Source organism: Electrophorus electricus, chromosome 4 (genome assembly GCF_041902795.1).
Source record: "Electrophorus electricus isolate QZ-2024a chromosome 4, ASM4190279v1, whole genome shotgun sequence".
NCBI lineage: Eukaryota > Metazoa > Chordata > Actinopteri > Gymnotiformes > Gymnotidae > Electrophorus > Electrophorus electricus.
The window spans coordinates 5,601,090-5,622,705 of NC_137500.1; the positions used below are offsets into that span (position 1 = coordinate 5,601,090).

Genomic DNA, 21,616 nt, shown 5'->3' on the forward strand with positions numbered 1-21,616 from the left:
GCAGTCATACGTTATGGCTAGGTGTCCCACCTCATTCAGGGTGTTCCCCTCTTGTCTACAGGCTAGTTCCGCCTGCAAGTCGGCCCGCAACCCATTCACAAACATGTCTATCTGCGCGGGTTCATTCCAACATGTTCCTGCTACCATGGTCCAGAACTCCGGCGTAGTCGGCCGCGGATCTCAATCCCTGCCTTAGGCGCAACAGTGCTTGCCCGCAGAGCCTTCCCTGGCGGGGATGGTTGAATACCGATCGTAGTTCTCTGACAAATCCCGCATAATCGTTCATAAGTGGAAAACTGTTTGTGACTAACGCCACACCCCATACGCGTGCCTTTCCCGTAAGCCTCAAGATAACAAATGACACCTTCCAATGGTCGGACAGTCGCGGCTGGTATCCGAAGAACAGCTCACACTGCACGATAAAACCTTCACAGGTGTTGGGGTCTCCTCTGTATGCTTCGGAGGAGGTGATCAACCCTTTAACCCCCTTATGTACCAGCAGGTTGATGGGGGAGCTCGTTCTTTGCTCTGTACTCACTGATATACTGAAGTGGAAGGCCAGCAAGTAATGAGTAGCAGTTGTCAAGCTTTGAGATGACAAGAGAACAAAGAAGGGGATTTTGTGGTTTACTGTAACAAAGGCTGCCGGAAGGTCGAGAAGAATCAAGACAGGTTGATTCAGATTGCCAGTTTAGCAGCTCTGGCTGCGAGCAGTTTCTCAGTCGCCGCTATGAGGGCAGGTTCTGTTGAATGCGCCAATTTGTAGCCAGACTGATTGGGATCCTGAAGCTGGGTCTGGGTGAGCAAGTGTGATAATTGATTACAGGTTACTCATTCAAGAACTTTTGAGAGGAAGTGATGCCAGTCTGTAATTGCATAAGTCTGAGCTATCGAGTATGACCTAATTTAGGATTGGTACCACCCTGGCAGACTTTAATGCAGTAGGTACATGTTTTGATAATGGTAGAGATGAATGAAAGTAAATCTCTTGAAATTGTCGTCGTAACAATGATTGGTTAGGAGGCGGATGTATACGCTGAGAAGAGCAAGATTTATTATGAGCAAATCCAGAACCATAATCATTAGAACAGTCCAGGGTCATAGAGCCAATATCAATAGTCTGAGAATACTTAATAATAAAAAAAGAAACAAATTATGGAATTAACGGAATAAGTGCCATCACTTATTCTACACTTGCTGGCAAAAGGTGAAGTATCAGATGCTTCAACAATTTGCTTAGTATTAATACCAATGGATGATGTTCCAGTTGGTGTGATTTTGTTCTTCTCCTTAGAGATGGGCCATGTACTAATCATACTGTTTTCAGAGCTCTTAGGACCAGGCTTGTTTCCAGATGAACTGATGCCCACCTTTTGGTAAAACATGTTGATGTCTTGTTTTTTGGTTGCAGCCATAAGTTTCACTGTACTATCAGCTTTGCCTATGTCATTGGTAGCAGAGCAACTGTAGTTTCCATCTTCTTTCTTGCTCATGTGAGGAATGATTAGGGTGCCATTTTGAAAAATGAGAAACCTAGTATTAGAGGGTGCCCCATTAATAGAGATCTCACTTTTTTCAACAATGGAGGGCAATGTGAATTTTAATAGCTCATTTCCTGCAGAAATGTGCCACTCAACATCAGGTTTTGGTGTTCCTTTAGTTTCACAATTCAAGACAACCATGTGCCCCTCATATATTTCTGTGTTTTCGATGTTGGGCTGGTAAGTTATGGTAACAGTTGGAGCTTGACAGTCCAGTTTTGGCATTTTTGTGACCTCTACACCTTTTAAATGAGCAGGGGCTTCACACAAAATGCTGTTCTTCTCTGGGATGGAAATTTTAGATTGAATGATCCATTCTCTCATCCATTCCAGTTTGCAAGAACAGCTGAATGGATTGTTGTAAATCTGAAGGTGTGACACAGAAGTGAGAGCATCGAAAGTTCCCTCTACAATGGTGGTAAACTTGTTGTTGTTGATGCGGAGTGAACGCAGGTCTTTAAGGTTAGTGAAAACATCCTTCGGTAGACTAACCATCTCATTGTTGTTCATTTTCAGCAGCTGCAGTGCAGTGAGGTTGGCAATATCCTCCCAAGGAAAATGAATAATTTTATTATAGCTTAGATCCAGATTCCTCAGTTGGGACATTGGGGTCAGTGTGTTTCTCTCAATGGTCACAATTGAATTGTGGGCCAGCCAAAGAGACGTAACCTGGGGCACATTTACAAAATTTTTTGATTTTAACACTTGGATTCTATTTGCCGAGAGGCTAAGTGTGGTCACGTTAGATGGCAAGCCCACAGGTACCAGAAGAAGTTCTTTGTAAGCACAGTCCACAAGTATATGAGGATGTTTATCTGAACAGCTACACTGCTCAGGGCAGCAATGCACAGTTACAATTACTGCAGTCCCCAAGGCAAGGAGCACCAGGTACCTGGCTGCCATTTTCAGCACCTGCATTGAACAAATTTACAAGAATGGGGATGAGTATATAGTTTGTGCATAGTCAAACTGCACAAACTCACAGGTAAGAATATCTGAAGGTAGGCGTTGTTGCTTCAATGAGAAACCCTCTTGTATGACATAGATAAGCTTGTTTTGTTAATAAAATGTAGATATAGATGGTAAAACATATTTGAAAAAGAAGACAAAACAGTTTTTCAGGCCTAACTTAAGAGCAGTTAATCATTTTAGGAAGTAATAGTCTACTTGTTCGAGAAAGCCAGTGTCGAATCACATTTTCCGTTGATTTTAATATGAAATACCGAACATACCAAAACATCCTTTTCACATAAGCATATCTATTCTATGTGCTTCGGACATGTAAAGGTTACATAAAGAAGAACATGTGGTATTTGCAGTCCGCCCGTATGTCCTATTGGCCGCATACAGACTTGCGGGTGCACGAGTATTTGAAATATTTCCTATCCACTGTGCTGAAAATGTCTGAAAACATCCAGCTATATGATCCACTTTGAAAATAAACGTATTACTATTTCTCATTGAAAAATAAACTGCATCATTTAAAACAACTGCACTGCGTTGGGGTTGGAACAATATATAAGTACAGGCAACTTTCTAACGTAACTTAATATTTTAATATCAAATGTATTTTCAGTTTAATGACTTCTGAATGTAAGATAAGCCAAGAGGTCTTAAAACTGCGTTGTTTAAACTGCTTATGATATTGCCTTACCTGTACGTGAGTATCCCCACTCCTCGTATGAAAATAAATGAAATATAACGATGAACTATAACGATGAAATATAACGCGATCAATTAGATGTGATAAGCAGAATTATTCCAAAACATAATGTATCCTCCTATATTACTTTGGAAGACGAAGCAATACTTGTTGATGGACAGCAGATGAGACATTTTAGTCTCAGTGTGACGCTAAGCCACGCGGAGGTTGTTCTCTCCTTGTGATCGAGTTTGAGCAGGAATCTTTGCGCGTGCCCGCCTGCATATTGGAAGGGGAGGGATTGTGAACGCGCATCATCGTCCTCCCATCACATATTAAAGCTACAGAGTATGCTGTCTCAGAAAATATATGATTAAGATGCGGATCATTGATTTATTATTATTGTCTATTGTCTTTGTTTTGACTGAGGATGAAAAGGCGACATATTCAAAGTCTTATTCGACTTTTCACTGGAAATTAAGATAACAGTCAGACTTTTTAAATTATCCAATAACTATCCACTATTACATGTAGTGTATGAATAGACAAAGTACTAAACATTAATCAGCAGCATACCCTAGCCATTATAATTAGGGGTGGAAAGGTTTTACACATCATTGCTTATCTAATGAAACCTGTAGAGAAAGAGCAGGTGTAAACTGAAATATTGCATTTCCTGTTTATTCAAAATTTGACTATAAAGTAAACAAAACACTAAAACAAAAGATAATATTATTAGACTAAAGGATCAAATTGTTCAAGATAACTAGCCAGTGCCAGGGTTTTTGTTTGTTTGCTGGCTTGCTTGCCTTCCAGGTTAGACTGAGATGCAAAGAACATTTAGGAGCGCTGTCTACTAAATCATGAATAATTAAAAAGTGATCGACATAAACTCTTCTAAGATTCGCAAAATAAGGAGATACCTTTAAAAATAAGACAATAAGCATGTATTAGTTATGTATTCGTTAGAAGCAAACTCTGGGTCTTCCTGTAAACAATGTACAGGAAAGCGCATCCTTTCATTTTCATGATCAGCAGTTTGCAGACGGTTATATGTGCAATTTTCCTCATATGTGATTATACGCCTTAACACATATCCCGTTTTAGCTGATTTTGAAACTTGGGAGCTACTTGGATTTCTTATGATTAAAGTAGTGCTCCGTAGATTAAAATATATGAAATTCTCTACTATTTGATCTTGTTTGGGGAGTTATGGAGCCCAGCTTCAACAGTAAAAACCCATGCCCTTGCGTCGAATAATCACAGCTGCACAAACAGGAAGAAACCTACCAGCTAAAACAAAATTCTATCCTGTAGGCAGAATACTGACGGATAATGCAAGAAACGACAACAGCACTGGTATGAATTAAACTGAATTTGTTTGAATATTCGCAGACTTGCAGCATAAGTGAATCCAGAATAACCTATAGAAACTGCTAAATTACCACATAATGATTTAGTAGTAGATTCAGTACCTCTTTCAATAATATGTAATACAATATTCAAAATTAAAGACTTTGTGCGTTCGTGATTAATTAACGAGACAAAAAACGCCCATCATTCTATGCAGACCTGCACCTTGATGCTTCTGAAAACTAAGCCAGCTAGACACATTGTGAATTCTTAATGTACACTGCCATCTCGTGTCAAGTGTGCGCAAATTCAGTTCAAATTCAAAAGTGAATTATCCTTGTTACCCTTGTGGATTTATTTTGTGGCAAATGTACAACACTGTATTTACATTTACATAACCCATAGATATTAACACCTCGTGCTCTACCGTAGAATGTGTAAATGTGTACATTTAAAAGTGAGAGGCTGCAATATGTTTGTGTTGTTCTGGTTATCTTTACAGCAGCATATCCTACTTAAGCCTGCTACAAAAATTGGTCATGATGTTATCACTTCTTGGGTTATGTGATCTAGAATGTCAAGAATTTCATTCTAATTATTGTTTGCATGCATATTTTGGTTGCTTATAATTGTCATATGCTTTTGGGTTTATTTTCTCATTATTTGGCATTCAACCCTGTTAATTGCACAAATGCAAAAATACACACACACACACACACACACACACACACATCAAGATTCAACCACTTTGATTGTTTGTTGGTTTTATCTGGTCTGCAGGAGATTAGTTAAGGCTCCATAAAAAAGTATTTCCTAGTGTTTAATGTTAATCACTGTGTTACTGGTAGGATGGTAAGTGAGCACCAAAGGAATTATTTTTGTCTTTACAGTAGATTGTTTAGCTATTCAGAGAACATATGCACTGACCTATAAACACAAACAATTATTATGATTGTTTTTATGACTTCCTTAGGAAAAACATTTTCTTAGAAAATGCAGAGGCATGATTATGACTTATTTATGGAATGCACAGTTCCAAAAAACATTGTTCCATTGTTTTCTGGAGGAAGTCTTCTTTCAGTAGTCTAATTCAGAACAATTTCCATGTCATATATTTGCTAGATCTAAACTGAACTTACCAGGTTATGTGACTAATCAGCATACCCATATTTACCCATACATTGGTCTGGTCCCTGTTTCATTGCTGCTGTATTTCACTCTTCACAGTAGTTGCCTATAATGGGTCAGGGCTGGCCTCCTAACACCAACTTAGTGGCTGGTGCTTCTCAACATGGGAAGGCCTCAAGCCACCTCGAAAACAAGTCTATTGTGAACAGGCAGTGTTAGAAATTTCTTTCATGCCATGGCACACATAGTTGACCATTCAACATGATCGGGGACCTGGGTTATTTTTCCTATGATGTGGGGGAAAAACATTTTGATTAAAGCAGAAGTTTGGTACAATTATTCATATGCCTACTACATTTAGTTCACTTTGCTCTTGTTACTTCCTTTTTATTCTGTTTGCGGTAAACCTCACTGGGCTGCAAAAATAACAACTTGATTTAAAAATGCAGCTGTATATTGGACAACATTTACCAACACCAAAAGCATAATGGCAGTACTTATAGACTGACTGGCCATTTGCCATTTGCTTTGAGCAGTGCACTTTGTAGGCCACTCCTATGCAACCATAATAGGTACTTCAGAGGTCTGGCCAGGACTTGAAACATTTTGACAGAACAGCAATCATGGAGATCTCTGTCATCTTCAATAGGGAGGAGTGTTCATAGATTAAGCATGGTGCATCAATTCAAAGTCACATGAGACATGGTGCATTAAAAAAAAGTCAAGCAACAGTTAAGTGGGAGCTCTGTGCCTGCATCAACAAGAAATTGATGTCCTTTGTGAGGCACAAAGGACAACAGCAGCAGCTGCTTCCGGCTGCAGACAAGGAACTAAGCCCCTCATCACAGCATCAAGACATTAGAATACAAAGCATCTACCTACAATTGTGGTCTATTTGTGGGGTGTACATTAACATTTGAAGAAACAGGAAACTGTTTTATACAAAAGAACTTCTTTTATACAGTTTTCAGGGCTACCACTCCAAGTGATCAAAATGACTGGTCTAGACCAGTTTTTCTCAACCCAGTCCTCAACGCCCACCAGACACATCCACCTTTGTTGCTTGGCCACAGCCCAAGCACATGTGAAAGGGCAGTGGTTCCTGATCATCTATAGATGGTCGCCACTAATGAGGACAGGTAGCGTGAGTCAGGAGCACCATTAAAAGTAGCAGAAGGGGAAAAACACAAACCTGTTTTTTTTTTGTCTCTCCATTATTAGGCATGACCTCCACACTGAGCTAGAAACCTTAGTTAAAAACCAGGATCCTGGTAAAAATCAGTATCAGCTGCTGTGGTACCTCTAACTCTGGTCCATTTGTCTAGGCTATTTGACATGACACAGCCTGCACTCTGCTGGGAATACTCTGAGAGCTTTGTTTTGTTTTTTCAACACCTACATGTAGCTCTTCCCTTCCCTTGATTGAGGGCATTTATATGGTTGCTATTGGTTTTAATGGTTTTAATGCTCTGACTGCTGTTATGTCCACCTGTGTACCAGGTTTTGCCTGACTCTCCAGTGCCCCCATGCCAATCCGTACCAGGTTTAGACTTGACCTTTGTCATCAACCTGTTTGTCTGATTTGCATTCCATTACTCATTATTACTGCTGCACTTGAACCCTATATTATGGCCTGCCAGCCTAGACAGGGTTGTAACACTGCTTAATAAACTGTACAGTTCAGACTTCCTGAGTCTTTGTGTGTGTCCAGCACAATCAAGCATGGCCTGCTACAGTGGTGGAAAATGTGAGCAGCTGAAGACATGGAGACATGGGGGGGTAGCATCTTTCTCTAGCCGAGAACAGACACTACAATAGTAATATGTAGTTTCTGGATTTCGAACCTGTTTGTGTATTTGGATTTATGCCTTTCTGTATTTGCCTTTCTGTCTTGTTTCTCTCTCTCTCTGTCCGCCAGAAGTGGTGGAACTATGGAAATCAATCACACTTCAGTAAAAAGCATATTTGAATGCTTTATTAAAACACCTTTGTGCACAAGGGACTACGTCTCTCTCAAGTGCAACTCCAAGCAGAGCGAGCCCCAAACATGGTGTTGTGGAATTTTGAACAAACAGCAAGTCAGACGTGATTAAGAAAGTAATTTAATAAGAAAAAGATCACAAAGTTTGGCTCGCCTCAGATAGGGAGCCCCGAGTATACAAAAGCGTGGCTAGTTATACTACTCCTGTTCTGTCTTTAAACAATCATCTTTTCTCAAGCAGCTCTTCTTCCCTTTGTTGCTGTGGCTATAAGCCAATCAGCTCTCGGCTTGGTTTGTTCCCCAAACCAACCCAAACTGGTTCCAAACAGTGTGGGTTGTGTGTCAAGTTGACCTTGATGTTAACAGTTCCTGATACATGTTCAACTTAATCAGCAACAGGCGGATACAAATGTGCAGACAACATTATTCATTTGGCAACAGAAGGATCAGCACGATTATATATGAATTACATAATACATAGTTTCCTAACATTTTCCATCACACATGGTCTCTCACATTTTTTTTATAGTTCCCCTCCACGTTTGTGGTTTCGGCAGCCAGCTCAATCTTGCTGTCATATATGACATGTTCCACTCAGCATGAGAGACTAAAGTTCTGCAATTATTAAAACTCAGACATCAACTCAGGCATATGGATTAATGGTTCAGACAAATACATATGTTGCCATAACAGTTATAGACAATATAAAGTAAGCAATATATGTAAAAATCCTTCACACTTTGTTCTGGACTCTGCCTGTTACTGTGCATTACCTGGAAAACTCCCTTGGCTATGGTTTGTTCTGCTCTCAGTTTGACCCTTGCATGTTTCTCTTTTATGTTTCTAGACTGCCCTAAATCCAGTGGTTTACCTTTCACATTTTATCTTTGAGCATCTTTTCATTTCTGTATTCCCACATGGACTCAAGGTATGCAAGGGTTTCTACAAAAGTGAGAGGAAGAATTTTGGAAGATTGTAGTTTCCTGCCTCTCCTTTTTTAAACCCTTTTTTTCCTTCTGTTTTTCCCCAGTGGTTTGGACAGCTCATGTACTAGATCATATGCTCGGAGAACAGTTTCACAATATCATAATCTAGGCTCTGCTCAAGCATTAGGGAAGAACACACATCTTGGGCCTTACCAACTAACTTACACTGCAGTAAGAGAGACCGTACTTCCTTGGGCCAATCTAAAGTCAATGCTATGCGCTCAAACACTGGGAAATATGCATCAACTTCATGTTCCTTAAAAGTAGGGATCAGGGGAATCTGACAACTGACATCAAAACATCCAGTGGCAGAGTCGGAAGGAGCTGGGGTAACAGAGACCCGAGGGGAACGGGGCTTAGGCACTGGTGTACCCGAAGGTACAGGGCTTGCTGGTGCTGGATAGACAGCTTTCTGAGGAAGAGGTATGGGTTTTTCCAAGCCCAAACTCATACTTTTAGGTGTCACCTCCCTTTCCGCCTCTACCTGTAGAGCCCGAAGACGTAGCAGCTCAGCCTCTCGTTCCTGTTTTTTTATTTCTAGAGCTTATTCCTTTAGCCATATTTACTAGCCTATTAGTATGCTTGACATAACAAAAGGCTATTTGGTGTTAAGCCAAATTCACTCATTTTAAGTGTTGGACTACACCAAGGATGTGTTTTGTTTCCACTCCTCTTTGAAGTTTTCATGGACAGAATATTAAAGCATAGTCAAGGGTTATTTTATTATTTGGAAAGTGTTTAATATATGGGGAAAAGTCCGTGATAACCATGCTGCAAGACTAAATAAGGCAAGAAGCAGGGCCCAAACATCTCCTCCCCCCAACCCCCCCCCCCCCAAGACAATGTGACATCTGCAAGGAAAATCATGCACATATGTATTGGACAAGACCCAATTTGTCACATGACTGCTGGGTTTGCCTAAAAATAATAGGTAATTTGGCTAGTAATTTTCTCACTTGAGAATGGAAATTCCAAGATGGCCAATCCATGTAAATAAAATCACCTGAAAATAAGAAATTACCCAAGGATCGCATGTAAATTTAACCCTTTTCCAAACAGTGACACCATAAACATTCTCCACAAACCAAATATTTCACCCTGCACCATCAAACTAAGAATATAGCTGTCACAATATAATTCTGGGTTGTTTATGAATGTGTTGTGAATTCTTCATGTTTGGTTTCGTTATGCTGTGGAAAGTTATTGGTTTAATGGTCTGAGGGGTTGATTGAAGGATGGCCATTTTGACGTCGGCAGCATGGAGGAAGCGAGAGGTGAAGTTGCATCAAACGGTCGTTATTATCCATTTTGATAAAGTAGTGGGTCCAAAATCTGGGAGGCCAAGACCCAACAGTGCTCCTCTTGGCTGTACCCCTCCCAGTCCACCAGGTACTGGAGCTTCCACCCCCTCCTACGAGAGTCCATCAGAGCATGCACACTGTAAGCTGGGCCCTCCTCCGTCTCCAGAGGTGGGGGAGGGCCTCCTGAGGAACCCTCCTCCTCAGTGAGGAGACCCTCCTTCACGGGCTTCAGCGCGGAAACGTGGAAGGCCTGGGAAGCCCGACTACTCCCCATCAGGCCTAACCTGTAGGTTACCTCATTGATCCAGCCAGTAATAGAGTACGGGCCCTCATATCTAGCCTCGAGCTTGCCTGTGGTGCCAGCACAGCCATCCTTGTTAGAGACCCACACCTTCTGCCTGACATCATACAGTGGGGTCACTCCCCTTTTCCTGTCTGCCTTCCTCTTATAGGCAGCGATTGCCTTACGTAGGTTTTGGTGTATCTCCTCCCACCACGAACGGTCTCTCTGGGCCCGGTTGTTGTAAGACGGGCGCGGTGGCAAAGGCATTCTTGAGCTCCTCAAAGGCCTTTTCCTCTTCGTAGGTCCACTTGATCCTTCGTACAGATCCCCAGAGTTGGTCTGTGAGGGGCCTCGCCAGTGAACTGAAGGATTTGATAAATCTCCTACAAAAGTTAGCAAAGCCCAGAAAGCGCTGTAGTGCCTTGCGTGCAAGCGGCCTTGGCCAAGCCCTCACTGCCTCCACCTTCCCTGGCTGCATAATCACACACCCCTCCTGAATAGCATACCCCAGGAAGTCAACTTCCTTGTGGTGAAATTCGCATTTCTCAGCCTTGCAGTACAGACGGTTCTGTAACAAGGTCTGGAGCATGGCCTGCACGTCGTGCACATGTTGGTTCCATGAGGGGGAATAGATCAAAATGTCATCGATATAAGCGACGACGGATCTTCCCAAAAAGTCCCTCAGAACCTCGTTAATGTAGGCCTGAAATATCAATTGAGCCATTGCCAGGCTGTACGGCAGAACCAAATACTCGTAGTGGCCCATGGATGTACTGAAGGCTGTTTTCCACTCGTCTCCCTCCTTGAGTGTTACGGTGCAGTCCCAGTCTCGATGTGGTGGAAGCTGTGTGGCTTTCCTGGGGCTGACGATCTGCTCCAAGTCCTTGTACTCCAAAAGAATCGGAACCTGCTTCTCGGCCTCAGGACTTCCTATTGAGGTTGCCTGGAGGGGTACTGCCTTGTTGGGGAAGCACTTCCCCCTTGTTGGGGAAGAATGTTTTTTTGCCTACAGCATCTGTGGATTGTGTGCACGCAGCCATAGCAGACCTAGGGTGAGAGAGTGAGATAGGGAGGAAAAAGCTGATGCATTCAGTGTGTCCCTCCTCGGTGATGAGGAGGACACAAGGAGTCACATGGGTGATGTAACCTGGGCCTACCGGACCCCCATCCAGGGCCTGTATGCTTAGCGAAGAGGGCAGGGTGATAGCCTTGATACCTCGCCTCTTTGCGAAGCCCCAATCCATGACATTCCCTGCAGCTCCCGAATCCACTAGGGCAGAGACTGAAAGCACATGGCCTTTGTACAACACCTTGACCTGCACTTTAATCATGGAATGAGAGAAAGAACAACTCACTCTACTGCATCTTCTTCCTTGCTGTATCCCGGCTGCGTCCAGCTGCATGGGCTCCTCAAGGGTGTTGGTTTGCCTTGCGGTTCCGGTCCCGGTTCGTTGCGGGGCATCCCATTTCCTGCAGGAGGCAGTCATACGTTATGGCTAGGTGTACCACCTCATTCAGGGTGTTCCCCTCTTGTCTACAGGCTAGTTCCGCCTGCAAGTCGGCCCGCAACCCATTCACAAACATGTCTATCTGCGCGGGTTCATTCCAACATGTTCCTGCTACCATGGTCCAGAACTCCGGCGTAGTCGGCCGCGGATCTCAATCCCTGCCTTAGGCGCAACAGTGCTTGCCCGCAGAGCCTTCCCTGGCGGGGATGGTTGAATACCGATCGTAGTTCTCTGACAAATCCCACATAATCGTTCATAAGTGGAAAACTGTTTGTGACTAACGCCACACCCCATACGCGTGCCTTTCCCGTAAGCCTCAAGATAACAAATGACACCTTCCAATGGTCGGACAGTCGCGGCTGGTATCCGAAGAACAGCTCACACTGCACGATAAAACCTTCACAGGTGTTGGGGTCTCCTCTGTATGCTTCGGAGGAGGTGATCAACCCTTTAACCCCCTTATGTACCAGCAGGTTGATGGGGGAGCTCGTTCTTTGCTCTGTACTCACTGATATACTGAAGTGGAAGGCCAGCAAGTAATGAGTAGCAGTTGTCAAGCTTTGAGATGACAAGAGAACAAAGAAGGGGATTTTGTGGTTTACTGTAACAAAGGCTGCCGGAAGGTCGAGAAGAATCAAGACAGGTTGATTCAGATTGCCAGTTTAGCAGCTCTGGCTGCGAGCAGTTTCTCAGTCGCCGCTATGAGGGCAGGTTCTGTTGAATGCGCCAATTTGTAGCCAGACTGATTGGGATCCTGAAGCTGGGTCTGGGTGAGCAAGTGTGATAATTGATTACAGGTTACTCATTCAAGAACTTTTGAGAGGAAGTGATGCCAGTCTGTAATTGCATAAGTCTGAGCTATCGAGTATGACCTAATTTAGGATTGGTACCACCCTGGCAGACTTTAATGCAGTAGGTACATGTTTTGATAATGGTAGAGATGAATGAAAGTAAATCTCTTGAAATTGTCGTCGTAACAATGATTGGTTAGGAGGCGGATGTATACGCTGAGAAGAGCAAGATTTATTATGAGCAAATCCAGAACCATAATCATTAGAACAGTCCAGGGTCATAGAGCCAATATCAATAGTCTGAGAATACTTAATAATAAAAAAAGAAACAAATTACAAGATGACAAAGCAGGCTAACAATGACACAAGCAATGATAAGAACAAACAGCTAACATTAGAGATAACAAATGAGGCTTGACTAACAAACAGAGGCTAGAAAAAAACAATGACCATCAAACTAACAGCAACAGAAACAGGGATTAAATAAATGTACTAATGACAGGACACAGGTGAAATGAATGAAAGGCAGAAAAAAAGGAAACACTGAAGTAAAACAAATACACGAGACAGGGTAACCATGACAATGTAGGTGCTAGGAAGGGTCAATCATGACAGTGTGAACAGGAATGGGATCCAGAAGACATGTTGGATTGCTGGAAGTCAGGAATTGAAGGATTTTGTCTATGGAGACAGGAGAAAAAGCCAGAGAGATAGATGTATGAGTATGAAGACTGGTGGGAAGAGTGGGAACAAAAGAAAAAGACTGGTGGATTGCTGCAACCTTCTCCTCAAAGGTGATGAAATCCTCAGGAGTAAAAGATGCAGGAGGAGGGGGGAGGGATGAGGAGAGAACAGAAAATACTGAAGAGCTTGCATGGATCAGATGCTGATGGTTCTAATTTTGCTCTGTGGTAGGATCATTTTGCAGATGTTACTTCAAGTGGGCACTTTGAAGAGATTGCTATAAGCTGAGGTCAGAATTTATGGTGTAGTGGAAAAATGAGAGCACATCAAACACAGACAGCCTCATGCATTGAGTAGTAAAAAGTTTATTGAGTTCTGTCCCTTGTATAACAGAGAAAGAGAACTGACTCGCAGTACAAGTCCCCCTCCCCTTATACACAGAGAAGAAAAGAAAGAAAAAAGGGAAATTCAGGCTAATTCATGTTTTGGTTAGCCTGAGTGCTTAAGGCTTCTTCTATCTCTATTCTTAGAACAGTATGTGAGCAGCTGGTGTCTCTCCCTGTATTCAGGGAGAGAGAAAAAAGAGTGTCAGGTTGAGGAAGGGTAGAAAACATAGTAGAAGCAAGGGAGAAGGGAGTGATCAGCATAAATTGTGATGGAAAGAGGAAGAACATGCCTGGGAGGTGTGGGTAGAAAGTGGAGGAAGGGAAAGAGAAAAATTTAAAAAGCTATGAGAGTGGAGGGAGTGACTGCGATGTCCAGTGCTGTGGTGGTCAAATCTGATGTTGCAGTGTGTACACTGGGATATGCAGACAGGAATTGTGGGACACATTTCAAACTGGAAAAATATTGTTTGTAGAGAAACAGACACTACAGTTGCCATCAAGGCTGCTGGGTCCTTGGCAGTGAGAGCATCCAATGCTGTACTCTCCTTTAAGGGAGCTGGGTACATATTTGTGAATGCTGTTTTCATATTACATGCAATATTGGTTTTGTTCTACATTGTTGAAGCTTCCAATTTGTAGGTGATAATAGACTGAGCCTGGTTGGACTTGTTACCAAGAGGAGGAGTTGTCGTGTCCTGCTGTGGACTACACTGCTGTTTTTGTCTTCCATCTGTTTTTAGTCTTCGTTAGTTTTGTTTTTCTTCATTTAGTGTTTGGTCTTTTCTGTTCTATTTGGTTTGTTTATTGTTTATTTTAATTTTGGATTCTTCCTGTTTACTTACCCCTATGTAGTTTGCAATTCTCGCAAACTCTGAGGCAGGTACTGAGTGCTTTGTTTGGGTGAGGCTCATTTTTGAGTGACTTCTTCACTGGTTACTTTGGGAATAATACCACCTCCTCTTTTTTTGGTTTGGCTGTGACTGGTTGAGGTTTATTTTATGTACACCTTCGCATGTGATTGTAATGTTAAAGTAGCCCTGAAATGTTTGCCTCCCCAACGTAAGGCTCAAAACTGAGCTGGATGCATCAACTTATTGCTGGGAAGCTTATAATATTAGATATCAGTCAAAGCTACAAAGCCACATGTTACTGCACAGCCGTGACGGTGTCCACCTGCCAGTAGCCTCCATTAGAGGGGGGTGCACGTTGCATTTGTTTATGTTTGGTCTTTTTGTTTAAAGCATGTTTCTGTATTTTGGTTTCTTGCCATGCCTCCCTCAGGTAGTGTGTGTTGTGCCTGATTTAGCACACCACTTAGGGGTTATGTTAAATTACGTTTATCCTTTTATAAGATGTTTCTGTTTCTTTGGCCAGTTTCCATCATTGTCATTACACTGGCTTTCTTTTGTTCCAGTTGATGCACTTTTATGTTCGGTTTAGTTTTCTTTCATTTAATTACGGGGCGCTATGGGAGGAAACTCGAGACACAGTTCCAGCAGAGTGTCCAGTTAGCTATTAGGTAATCAACCCCAATTTAGATAAAAGCATGACTAAATTCTATAGCTCTCATTAGGACATTAAGGCTTAGATTCTACTGATATTCTTCAGTTTGTAGAAAGCTCTTTTGGTGATTGATTTGTTGGGACAAATAAAGGTGAGATAACAGTGTATTAGAAGATTTCTTTTTAAGTATAGTTTTTGGAACCCTAGATCCAAGATGTGTACGAATTTTAAGACAGTGACGATATCTTTTCACCTGAACTGCAGCTAATCAAACTACATTTATCACTTACACATGGTATCTACCTCATTGTAATTTAACTATATCTTATTACTTTCAAACTCAATGTCTTTACCTGTAAAACTCTAAAGATGGATCATGTGCAGGGACAATGAGACCCCACACCAGTTTCTACAGTTCTGATTGGCTTACAGAGGCTTCCGCTCTGCCCTGGCACCACCTGTTCATTGAGACCAGTCTCTATGGTTTTGTTTGCTCTGTGATCATTGCCTTGGACTTGTTTCCCCTGTGTGTGTTGCAAAGGTCAAAGTCCTCACTTTTCACACCTACTAAGTTTCACTAAAAGTCCTTAAAATAAGTGAAATTGTGTAGGGCGGTACCTAACAATTATTTTGTTGTCTGTTATTCTAAAGTGGCTCTAGATCCCTGTGGCAGGGACTACGGACAATCATGGACTACGGGAGCCCACCCTCCGGACTGATGAGTGCAGATGAGTCTCTGGCGAACGAGCTAAACACGTTCTTCGCTCGCTTCGAGGCTACATCTAACAGCGTTAACAACGCTAATGGTGTCATCGGCGCAGCCTATGGCGCATGCACAGAGCCCACCATAGAACAGCGCCCTCTCATCATCACGGAGAGTTACGTGAGGAGAGTGTTTAAAAGGGTGACTACCAGGAAGGCGGCGGGATCAGACAGTATCTGCGGGAGAGTCCTCAAAGCCTGCGCAGACCAGCTAGCCCCGGTATTCACCGACATCTCTTCAATCTCTGACGCTCGGTACCGTCCCATCCAGCTTCAAGCGATCCACCATTGTCCCCGTCCCAAAGAAACCTCGACTCTCCGGGCTCAACGACTACCGCCTGTTGCCCTCACATCAGTTGTGATGAAGTGCTTTGAAAAGCTAGTCAGAGACTTCATCACCTATTCACTGACAGCCTCCACGGACCCACTGCAGTTTGCATACTGCCACAACATTCCTTATGCACCCCTGTTTTTTCCTCGGTTTGGACAGAGCACTTTCAAACCATTTCGCTGCAAGTTATACCGTGTATGACTATGTATGTGACAAATAAACCAAACTTGAACTTGAACATTAAACTCTTTGCTTCTTCATTTTTCCCTGCACATTTTTTGACTTTGACACCCAAAGTTAGTTTTGAATGTTTATTTTGAATGTTTGAATGTTTATTTTTATTTTCAGTGAATTTCATCCATAAGGTTTGTTGACAATATAGCTTCAGTACATAGATATAAAGTTAACTAACTACCTGGTGATCAGTGATACACTGATGAACGTACATTAAAATACATTAAAATAAATCTCTTGCTTTATACAACCTCTTTTTTGTTGTAGCTTATAAAAATATTATTATACAGTCCTATGGCTGCCACAGATAAAGATTTTTGGTTTTTATTATCAAAACATTTGAGTTTTTAAAATATATAACAAAAATGCTTCCAAATGACCTACTCCACCTTTAATGCCTCAACATATTTGTGGAGATGATGTTCGTCTCTGGCAAACAATTTGATGTAATTGCGGAGAAAACGAACAACTGCAGATGTCAGTGAGCTGTCCTCACTGTATCACACACACGGCAGCTGGGCAAACTCTGCTGAGAGTCACTATGCCAAAACGCCTGTGATTGGTTCAGTGTACACAGCAGGCAAAACAAACTTTAGGTTACTAACATAACCCTGGTTCTCCAATAGCATGAGTGAGGTATCTTACTATGGTATATTTTAATCTGCATATTCCTCAGAAGTCATGTTTCCCTGACAATCAGCTAATCAGACCATTGGCTAGCTGAAAGATATGATGTTAATATTCACCATCAATGTATATTATGCGCGGTGATACAAAGGAAGATGTGTTTTTCAAAACAAGAACATGAGAAGCAACTGTGGAGGAAAAATCAACTGGACTCGAGCCAGATGTGCAGATGAGTGAGATTTATTGGTTCTGTCCCTTATGCACCAAAGGAGACATTTGCACACCATATACTCTCAATCATAAACCTCAGCCCCCCTGGGGGACTGCACAGGGTACAGGGAGAAGGTTAAGACCAAGACAGCGCACCATCACTGGACATACACACACACACACACACATTTATATATGTATACCTATACATACAAGACAACTTCATATATCCAAATCAACCTAACTGTCACGGTTAGTCCCTCTCAGCTTCCATGTTCCATGTTTTCCCTGTCTTGTGCATTTCAGTTCCATTCTGTAGTTTCATTTTCTCTGGCCCTTGTTTAATATTCCACACTTGTCCCTCATTTCTAGCCTCGTGGTAATAAAATTGTTTATTTAACTTACATCGGTTTAAAATGTAATGAGCTTGCCCATGTATTGTTTAGTTCAAATTTACTTGTATAGCACTTCATTACAGGTGTCATCACAAACCAGCTGTACAGACATCAGAATCCAACTACATGGTGACATTAATAAAGAAAAACTCCTTTCAGATCATGAAGAAACCTTGAGAGCAACCAAGACTCAAGTATATCCCATCCTCTTGTAGATACCAGATATCACAAGCAATGCAAAAAAGAAATGGGAATTAGGAGCCAATTTAAGAAAAGATGGGAACATACAGTAATTAGTAATGCATTAGGAAAGATAGACAGATAGCTATCTTAGTCATTAAACAGAAATCTTAAGATTAATCAGATGAGACCAATGAGTAATGTGTGAGCACCTAGTAATGTGAGGTCACCTAGAGAGTGACAATGAGAATTAAGTCCATCACAGCTATGTCAGAGGGTGAAACTACTGTAGTTGGAGAGCACAGAGGTCAGAGTCACCAAACCAAACAGAATAAAGCTGCTGCTGATGGTCTAATTACTAAAATCTCCAGCCCAGGCTTTCAGTCTCTTCAGCAGGGTGAGTGAACATACAAGTGAGGCAGCAGGAGTGTCTCTGGCATGCAGGTGACTCCACTGTGGTAGGGACTAACCTGACCAAGAGCACACATGAACAGCACGTAGAATGGGAGACAAACAGAAAAACAAATGAGGGAACACCAAACAAACATTCTTTAAAAAAAATCGGGTGTAATGTTTTATAACTCAGAAAAAAAACACAGACAAGCCAAATGGACTAGCATGAATGGGGAAAGGATATTTTATATAGATTCTCTCAAACATCACAAAGCCTGTACAAAGAATTTAATTTTAGATGATCATTGTCATGTAGATAATTACAATTAACATTTTTCCCCTCTTAAAATCTGTATAGTTTTTAAAGAACAAGGCTATTTCTTACTAGCCATCTTCTAAGCTGGAAATACTCAGTAGCTCCCATTTGAAGACAGACACTGCTCAAATGTGAATAAATAACCAAATAAACTCAAAGGCTTTGTGACCAGGTAGTTCTTGAAACTTTGAGTGAGACAGAGGGGCTCCTGACTGCTCAGTGCTAGACTTGGAGCAAGAACACAAGTGTACAAAACAGGAATACTCCAAGGCCAATAGCGTTATTATCCATATTCGCTGTTTGGTGTCCCTCTTGAGTTTGTTGTGATAACCACTTCCCCTTTCATTCAGTTTTAACCATAACAAAAGTCTAAGTCAACAATTGCTATAATGACACTACCAAACCGCACCTCTGATAGCTAGCTAGCCATTAGGTTCAACACAAACATCCATTTGTTCCTGCAAGATAACAAACTTGCTTTCAGTCGAGCGCTAAAAACAACTCACAAGCTTTGTTTTGCAGCCAATTATCAGTTAGCTAGTTGTCTCGGGTTAGTATTTTGCCAGTTTAATGAACTCAGCGATTAACTTTAAAATGTCCTTTATCTCGTTAATTTTGATTGGATTAAATCGGGTCCTGGATTGTCAAGTGCAGTCATTCTGTATCTATCTACGAGGCAAAATGAAGCTCCTCCTCACCATCTTCCTGCTGTAGGAAATGTTGCTAGCTAACTAACTAGTTAGCCAATTGCCTATTTAAAGTACCTACCCATTTAAATTATGATGTCCGAAGAACCTAACCATGGCCACTACTGCTAGGTCTACTAAACTTCTAGCTAGCTAGCTAGCTAATAAGTGTATGATTAAATAAATTGTTGAGCAAATTAAAATATGTGAATCCCAAAAATAAACAAACAAACTTAAGCACTGTCTTATCAGCCAATTAAGAGCTGTAGTGAACTGGTCTGGTCTGACCTTGTTCGTGAGCAATTGGATGAAGAAAGTTCAAGTCTATTGACTGTCAAAACCAGTAGGTTTATCTTTATAATATTACTATAAAGCTGCGTTTTAAACGCTGTTGGGACACCAAAGCAACGTAAAAAAACTCAGTTTTAGAACACTTAAAGCAGCGCTTTTTATGCAGTTTTAAACTGACATAAAAATTATGTTTTTGATAGGTTTTTTTGGCGTATTTTATGACATAGTGAAAAAAAACGGCTTGTTTTTTTGGAGTAAAAACGTCCAAAGTGCCGCTTATTTCGCCGTTTTACAAATAAAAGGCGTTTCGTTTGAGGCAAATGTTGACCACTTTGGCTTTCCATACCGTTCCCAGAAAAAGCAGGATCCAGTGTATTTTGACGATGATGAGATCACAGGTAAGCACCAAAAGTCTACCCGTCTTGACCAATGCTGCAGGGGGTAGCGGCCTGCAGCGCAAGACATGAGTAGGCGGGGTGAATGCACCTGCCTCCGCTGTCTACTCTGGAACTCTTGGACCTGCTGTAGGCCACAGCTGCTGCACTGCTGGACCCCCAGCCAGACTCTGTTCCCAGTGTAGAGGATACTTTTCTGCCAGTCTCTGTCTTTGGCGCAGAGGTCATCGCCCTGCCAGTTCCTGTTCCTGGTGTAAAGAACAGCTCAACCGTGCCCTCCAGACCTCCCGGTCCCGCCGCTGAACTTTGCAACCGCGCTTCCGTGCACCCTGGATTTGTCTCCTCAACATCCTTAGACCCGCCATCTGACTCATGTTCTGACTCATGTGGCTTCATGTTCCCTGCCCGTCCTGCTCCGGCCTGTGTCTCCTGCTGCCTCTGCTTCTGGCACTGTGTTTTGAAGCCTTTATTTATGTTAGCCTGTTTCGTGATTCTAGCCATTTCCTTCCTTACCTGCATGTGTTTTTCCCAGCTTCTTTGTTATATCCTGATTCCCTTGTTTGCCTTAGTGTGTTTGTTTATCAAGTATCCTTATCACCTATGTGTTGGCTGTATGACCTTGGACTGCTCTGAATTTGGATTTGTCCCTAATAAATCTTGCTCTTCTCCTCACTTGCGTCCACCTCCTTACCTCTCACCATTACACTAACCTCCATGTTTTTAGACTGTTCAAGGAAGAAACCCACACAGACAGAACATGGAAACTCCACCCAACCAGGGACTCAAACCCAAGTGCTGAGAGACAAACATGGTACCACCAAGCCACACTGCCGTAACACAAACAAGATAAGATAACGTTCTTTTTTAAATATTCACTTGAAAATGCTAAAGTTGCAAGGAAAATGGCAGATAGTTGGGTAGAGGCAGAGGTGGGGACTATTTGCTTATTCATAGATCTGCATATACTGAATGAAGGCAATTGGGTAGAGTTACACCACTTTAGGGTTTTTTTTCTTCTTGGAAATAACTACTATATATTTCCCAGTTTTTAGTTGTTTAATCATTGACAGGAAAGAAACGTTCAATTGAGCCCAAACTTTCAATTGAGCCCTTAGACACTTGTAACATCTTATTACAATTCTAGCATATCTATAGTCTTCTTTGGCTTTTCAAACACAACTGTTTCAAAGTTATTACTGAAAATAGTGCAAAAAGCAATAAATTACCACTAACAAGCAATCCTGTGCATGAAACAAAATATCTTTTGACAGTGGTATGCAAATTACTTCAAAATGCACTGCATATTGGATTTGAAATCCAGGCTATTGTAACACAGGATCCATTTGCAGATTTATTTCAATATCCAAAATCACACAAGAGTTCAAAGGGCAATACGGAAACAAAGACTCAGGAGAAGCAGAGCAAATCTCATGAGCCAAAAATGAGGTAAACAATCAGAGAATGACAGCTCAGAATCAAGGGCAAACCTATAAGGTTTGTGAAACCAATATATAACCAACATAATGAGTGTAAATTACTAACAGGTTTACAAAGAAATGTTAGTATTGTAGAGAGCCAAACAACCTGAGATGGGAAGGAGGATCAGCCAGACCATATGACAGTTACAGTGTGCCCAGAAGCAAGGCACAGCAAGTTTATTTGTATAGTACTTTTCATACACAATGGCAATGCCATTCAAAGTGCTTTAA

General features: G+C 41.8%; 1 protein-coding gene across 1 annotated transcript; it reads right to left on the reverse strand.

Moving 5' to 3' along the window:
- On the reverse strand, positions 1 to 3,452 carry LOC145657436 (immunoglobulin superfamily containing leucine-rich repeat protein-like). The gene is made up of 2 exons (XM_081711965.1): positions 3,196 to 3,452; positions 1 to 2,453 (listed from the first exon to the last, which is right to left on the reverse strand). Exon 2 carries the CDS (start codon positions 2,442 to 2,444, stop codon positions 1,131 to 1,133), a length of 1,314 nt encoding a protein of 437 aa, XP_081568091.1. The 5' UTR covers positions 2,445 to 2,453; positions 3,196 to 3,452; the 3' UTR covers positions 1 to 1,130.
- Positions 3,453 to 21,616: the final 18,164 nt, after the last annotated feature.

Bases quoted from the DNA above. Each gene is read 5' to 3' on its own strand.
- LOC145657436 (XM_081711965.1), bottom strand. From the start codon at position 2,444: ATGGCAGCCAGGTACCTGGTGCTCCTTGCCTTGGGGACTGCAGTAATT.